The sequence below is a fragment of the Lactuca serriola genome, chromosome 4 (assembly GCF_051521515.1).
Source record: "Lactuca serriola cultivar US96UC23 chromosome 4, Lser_US96UC23_V15, whole genome shotgun sequence".
Lineage (NCBI taxonomy): Eukaryota > Viridiplantae > Streptophyta > Magnoliopsida > Asterales > Asteraceae > Lactuca > Lactuca serriola.
The window spans coordinates 237,588,417-237,595,468 of NC_136411.1; the positions used below are offsets into that span (position 1 = coordinate 237,588,417).

A 7,052-nucleotide genomic window follows, 5' to 3' on the forward strand; every position below is an offset into this window, starting at 1 on the left:
AAACAACGACATAAACAAACTTTAACCCAAAATAACCATATACTAATATTTTTAAACCAAAATGGAAAATGTACTTCTAATTTCAACTCAAAATTAAAGTACACATAATAAATTGTTATGTAATGTCAAGTTGATATCGGGTTGAAACATTTAACGAGTAAAGAGAACTTACCCTATTCGGACCCGTTTAATTAGACATAATATACTCAATTTTCGCCGTAATGTCTTACTACGCACCTAGATAGAAACTATCTGTTGGCATAAACTATCCGACATAAAATAGTCTATCAAAACGTTGCAATGAAGTAGCTCACGCCTAAAAGGAAACGAATCGCCACATTAAAACTATCTTTCGTAACAAACTATTCGTCGTCGGCCTCTCTGTATGGGTAACGGCTAATATATATATATATATATATATATATATATATATATATATATATATATATATATATATATATATATATATATATATATATATATATATATATATATATATATATATATATCAGAAAGGTATAATTAGAAAACCACAATTTTATTAAGTGGTAGGCAAAAAATATAGATATATCTACAACCTTTATATATTTATTAATATGACACTCGACCATTGACATAAAAAAAAATATTAGAATAGACATTTAACAATATAATTAACAATAAGTTTAATTTTGTTTTGTTTTTGTTTTTGTTTTATTTATTTATTTATTTACTTTTTTGTTTTTGGATGAACTGGAATCTGTTGAAAAATTCTTGGGCATTTGACGACAAAATTTGCTAAAAGGATCAAGTACCAACACCCTTTATGGATCTTTTTCCTTTGCTTTCTTGTATAGATATATACATTTACAAAAATACCAACTTCCACACCACCAGCGCTTGTCTTCTTCCTTTGAATCTCTGGGATAAAAACAAAGATGGATTTAAAGACCATGACGCCAGTGGGATCTGCGGCACTTGCATTTGGTGGTCCGGCGGCGGCTGTTGCCGGTGGTATTTCTCTGCTGTTTCTCAAAAGTTTTCTCTCTCAGCAATCCGATAATCCAAATCATCTTCCTTCTGTTCCTGGTAATCCTCCACCACCCCTCCCTCTCTCTTTCTAGTTCATGTAAATTATGCATTGTAGAAAACGATGTTTTTGAATGCCAAATTTAGTCAATGTGAAAGACGTTGAATAGTGTAAATGATAATTGCAGCGGTACCCGGGGTGCCATTGTTGGGAAATTTGCTCGAATTGAAGGAGAAGAAACCTTACAAGACTTTTACAAAATGGGCAGAAACTTATGGTCCTATTTACTCCATTAAAACTGGAGCTAGCTCCATGGTTGTCGTAAATTCGAATCAGCTTGCCAAAGAGGTGCTACACCTATCATTTATATGAATCAGTGTTCGGATAAATAGTTTTTAGCTTATTTGTTTATTGCTTGCTTATTGCATATTGCGGTGGAAATAAACATTTTTTTAAAATGTGTTTGGATTAGCTTATTGCGGTGGGAATAAGCAATAAACAATAATCATTGTAAGTATTTGACAAACAAAACAACTTATATATGTGTAAAATGACTAATAAGCAATAAGCATTCTCCCATTGCTTATTAAAATCAGTTTATTTTGTTTATTTTCACCGCAATAAACTGATTTTTAAAAACTACTATCCAAACACTTAAATTTGTTTATTGCGGTGGGATTAAGCAATAAACAATAAGCAACCTATTTTTTCCCTATCCAAATAAGCTAATCCAAACACATTTTAAAAAAATATTTATTTCCACCGCAATATGCAATAAGCAAGCAATAAACAATAATCATTGTAAGTATTTGGCAAACAAAACAGCTTATATATGTGTAAAATGACTAATAAGCAATAAGCATTCCCCCATTGCTTATTAAAATCAGTTTATTTTGCTTATTCTCACCGCAATAAACTGATATTTAAAAACTACTATCCAAACACTTAAATTTGTTTATTGCGGTGGGATTAAGCAATAAACAATAATCAACCTATTTTTTCCCTATCCAAACACCGCTTAAATATGTGTTTATATTTGAAGTTAGAGTCATTAATTAGTTCTTTCTTTAATACGATGCCACAGGCTATGGTTACCAGATACGATTCCATCTCAACCAGAAAGCTTTCAAAGGCATTACAAATCCTCTCAGCCGATAAAGCCATGGTTGTCATGAGTGATTATGACGATTATCACAAAACTGTCAAACGTAACTTACTCACCAGTATTTTAGGCCCAACTGCTCAAAAGAGACATCGTGCACATAGAAACACCATGGCAGATAATCTATCGACAAAACTACATGCGTTGGCTCCAAATTCTCCTCATGAAGCAATAAACCTTCGACAAATTTTCCAATCTGAACTTTTCACGCTAGCATTCAAACAGGTGACTTTTTGTTTTGAGTAAATTACACGAATGGTCCGTATGGTTTAGAGTAATTTGCGGGTTTGGTCCTTAACTTATTTTTTAACTTGGAAGGTCTCTATTGTTTGTTTTTGTTACACGCTTGGTCCATGTCTTACCTAAAAAAACTATTTTGCCCTTGATTTTTTAAAATATTTAAATAAGCACACCCTAACCTCAACCCCCTTATCTTACCTACCTATCCCACAATTTTTTCGTATTTAAATAATAGTTTTTTTAGGTAAGACAGAGACCAATCGCGTAACAAAAACAAACAGTACAAACTTTCCAAGTTAAAAAAAGTTAGGGACCAAACGCGCAAATTACACCAAACCATAGGGACCATTCGTGTAATTTACTTTTTTTTTTTGTTTTTGCTAAGCTATAAGAGAAAGTTTGAATAACATAATAAACATATATAATGTTGCAGACATTTGGGAGAGATATCGAAAGCATTTACGTGGGTGATCTTGGAACTACCATGACAAGAGATGAGATGTTTCAGATTTTGATTGTGGATCCAATGATGGGTGCTGCAGAAGTTGACTGGAGAGACTTCTTCCCGTATCTTAAGTGGATACCCAACACCAAATTCGAGGAGACAATCGAACAAATGTACATCCGAAGAAAGGCTGTGATGAAGGCCGTGATTCAAGAACATAGAAAACGCATAGATTCTGGAGAGGTATATATAGTATGCTACTTCATAATACACGCACTCACAAATAGGATATCATATGATTATGTTAATTAACCTGGTTTGTATTTTAAGAATTTGGATAGTTTCATCGATTACTTGCTATCGGAGGCACAACCATTAACAGAGACACAATTGTTGATGTCACTTTGGGAACCGATCATTGAAACAGTAGATACCACGATGGTGACCACAGAATGGGCAATGTATGAACTTTCAAAACACCCAAACAAGCAACAACGACTCTACAATGAAATCCGAAATGTTTGTGGGTCAGAAAAGATCACCGAGGAGAAGTTGTGCAAGATGCCCTACTTATCTGCTGTTTTTCACGAAACACTGAGAGTTCATAGTCCAGCAGCGATAATCCCGTTAAGATATGTGCATGAGAACACCGAGCTCGGAGGATACCATGTTCCTGCTGGGACTGAGGTTTGTTTACATGAATATGAAGTTGTTAATTTTGGATGATGTAATTAATCATATGATGTTTTGCAGCTTGCGGTGAATATATATGGGTGTAATATGGAGAGGGAAATCTGGGAAAACCCTGAGGAGTGGAGTCCAGAGAGGTTTCTTAAGGATAATGAACCAATCAACCTCCAAAAAACAATGGCTTTTGGAGCTGGGAAACGAGTGTGTGCTGGGGCTATGCAGGCGATGTTGCTTGTTTGTGTAGGGATTGGGAGAATGGTTCAAGAGTTTGAGTGGAGACTTAAAGATGATGTCGGAGAAGATGTCAATACGCTTGGGTTCACAACACAGAAGCTTAATCCTATGCTTGCAGTTTTAAAGCCAAGAAACTAACTAAAGGGAAAATAATACTATGAATGTCAGGGTTACAACCTACATCTATATACATATGTTATACTTGTTTTGGGTAAAACTTGGTTTTTTAATCGTTTTGGAGGTAGAGTTTGTTATATTTTCAAGTTGGTAGAGTTTGTTATACTTTCAAGTTGCATCACATGAATAAAACTTGTTTTTTTAAAAGGACGTTGTTCAAGTCTAATGAGCATATCAAGATCTGGGATGAATATATTATAATCAAAATTGGAAATAAATGGATGTTAAGACCTGGAATAGTATATGGTTTATAAGACAACATAATTATAGCTGTATGGAAATATCATATTACACCCAAAAAGTCCACTTAATTTTTTTTTTTATAAAGACATCATCCTTAGTTAAAATATGTATTGTTTTGGGTTGAGATTCAAAATATGATTATATTTTTTTTAAAAAAATAATCTCCCCCCTATGCTTTATTTGTTGTTATGGAAAAACTAACTCAAATAGGAATAATTTTCCTTTATTTTCCACCAAAGTTTTGTAAGTTTTGAAACAATTTGGAATTACAAAATTGCAATTATGCAGTGCAAAATTGATAAAACAATATCAAATTTAAATGGTTATTGATTAAATACGTAAATTATTATTTATATGATTATATAATCTCTGATATATATTAAAACAGAAATATTATTTCATCATTTTAAACAATCAGGGCTATTGATTATGATTTCTTTATAGATTTTTCATATTTATATCAAATTACTGATATCATCTTCATTAAATAACAACTCACACTCACACCCAATTTCTTTTGATGACTTAGGCGTTTCCGTTACGGGTTTTCTTTATTGGATTTAAGGTCTCCAAAACCGGATTCCAATCGTAACATACCTTTACAGAATTATTAACCATAATTCGTCTCCACCATTACAACATTCCACCGGCTATTCCTTCTCTGTAGACAAAGTCTATCATTCATCGATTCAACCTAAAGTGTCGACACTCATGTTATAGGTAACATATTAGGTTTAAATAATTTCATTGAATGTTTGTTTATGTAAGTGCTCATTCCAACCGATAGATTTACCGTTGATGTAATTGGTGTTCCCGAAAACAGATTGTGCAAGAAATTTGTATATTTTGTTGTAATTGAGGCTTTGATTAGTTTATGAAATTTTTAAATCATGCATCTTAAACGTTTGATTTTAATTTATCTAACCTTCGGTACTTATGATCTCAGGTTGTAGGATCAACTTGGCTACAAGATTTTCTTGAGTACGTACGAAATTAGATTGGCTGATAAAAGTTTTGCTTTTAACTTTCTGGTTGTTTAATTTCTTCAAAAAGACACATACATTCAAGCACAACAATGTTGGATTTTCAAGGCGTGGTATGTAACATATTTATTCCCCTTATGCAAATCTATAACTCCAAAGTATACCCCAGTTGATGTTTTGTAATATTATAGGGTTTAAAAAGCTTCACCAAGATTGCTACATAACTCATAATGCAACTCCATAAAAAAGATGGTGACAATTACCCTGAAGTAAGATTGACATTTTTTACATAATATTTGTGGTCCATGCCCCATCCCTATAACAAAAAAAAAAACCTTAAAGAAGGAAAGTAGTCATTTTTACGTAGATTAACGACCAAACGTGTTACAAAATCCTTTAATTAGAGCCAAATTTGCCAAAAAAAAGTGTTTTTTGGATATGATTCTAATGAACACTTAAACACATGAACTACAAATGTAATTTACTCTTATAAAAAACGTAAATGGTTCGATTTGTTTCACATGTTATTCAAATTGATCTTAGAACCTTCCCATTGCCACCTATGATCCAAAAAAACATAGTTAGTTATGAAAATCTTAATTACATTTTTTGTCCATGTATTACTTTTTCATATTAAAAAAAAAGAATCTTTTTACAAATTTGCAATACAGGAACTAAAAATTAAATTTAGTCTTCTTAAAACATAAATGGGTCTTTACTAATAATATATTTGAAAATTTTTAAACAGTATTAACCAGTTGACTTTTTTTTTCAGGTTATTGCTGGTTGCTAGGGTGGCATTACTAAAATAATTTTTCAAGTTCATAACTTGCATCATGTTTTAGGTGTTTCTCTTAATCATGTAAGCTACTACCGAATACTAATGTAATGCTGACTAAAAAGTATATTTGTATTTTCAACTAGTATTGAAAGTTTGTTGGCATTATTGACTGGGGATATCATTGCATTAAGCAAAACTAGTTATATTTCCACCTATTGGACATCTCTGCCCTTACACAGTCAAATTGACGTACTTTCCCCTCCGTTTCTATTGGACATGCCTGCCCTTACACAGTCAAATTGACATACTTACCCCTCCGGTTCTATTGGACATATATGCCCATGCACAGTAAAATTGTCAAATTTACCACATATTGTACATAATTACCCATGCAAATTAACATTCACATATTTTCCCTATATTGGACGTTTGAGCCTAATATACATTAATGTCTTACTTACGGTTGTTTTTATTTCTTTGTAATATGTCATTTTTATTGACCGGATATCATTGCAATAAAAAAAGGTGGTCATATTTTCCACCTATTGGACATATCTGCCCTTACAAAGCCAAATTGACATATTTGTCCCTCCGGTTCTATTGGACATATATGCCCCTACAAAGTAGATTTTTACCACATATTGAAATAATTGCCCATGCAAAGTAAAACTCACAAATTTCCCTTATTGAACGTTTGAGCTTATATACATTAATGTCTTACTTTGGGTGGTTTTTATGTCTTTGTAACAAATCACATTGATGTAACATTTGCAGCACCTCTAAACCAAAAGGCTCTTTCCCTTTTGTAGACATTGTTGTACACACAACAACCACATACAATGGTGGTCACATTAATGTAAGAAAAAATAAAGAAACTCTTTAGTCATTCCTAATAATATATTTAACCATTTTTAACCAGTATTGACCATATTTGACTTTTTTTCCCAGTTCTTGATGTTTACATTAGTGTCACTACTTAAATAACTTCTCAAGTTCGTAACTTGCACCATGTTTTATTTGTTTCTCTTAATCTTGTAAAATGTACCTTATGAACTGTTTTTAACAATACCTAATCCAGAATAGCAATG

General features: G+C 32.3%; 1 protein-coding gene across 1 annotated transcript; it reads left to right on the forward strand.

Annotated features, from left to right (window-relative positions):
* The first annotated feature begins 828 nt into the window (after positions 1–828).
* LOC145096853 (ent-kaurene oxidase-like) lies at positions 829–4,104 on the forward strand. The gene is made up of 6 exons (XM_079034213.1): positions 829–1,068; positions 1,197–1,357; positions 2,094–2,396; positions 2,845–3,099; positions 3,187–3,543; positions 3,610–4,104. Exons 1-6 carry the CDS (start codon positions 918–920, stop codon positions 3,916–3,918), a joined length of 1,536 nt encoding a protein of 511 aa, XP_078890339.1. The 5' UTR covers positions 829–917; the 3' UTR covers positions 3,919–4,104.
* Positions 4,105–7,052: the final 2,948 nt, after the last annotated feature.

Excerpts from the sequence above, each read along its gene's own strand:
- LOC145096853 (XM_079034213.1), top strand. The coding sequence starts at position 918 with ATGGATTTAAAGACCATGACGCCAGTGGGATCTGCGGCACTTGCATTT. Across the intron at positions 1,358-2,093 it reads CGAATCAGCTTGCCAAAGAG|GCTATGGTTACCAGATACGA; the intron begins GTGCTACACCTA and ends ACGATGCCACAG. Across the intron at positions 2,397-2,844 it reads TCACGCTAGCATTCAAACAG|ACATTTGGGAGAGATATCGA; the intron begins GTGACTTTTTGT and ends ATAATGTTGCAG.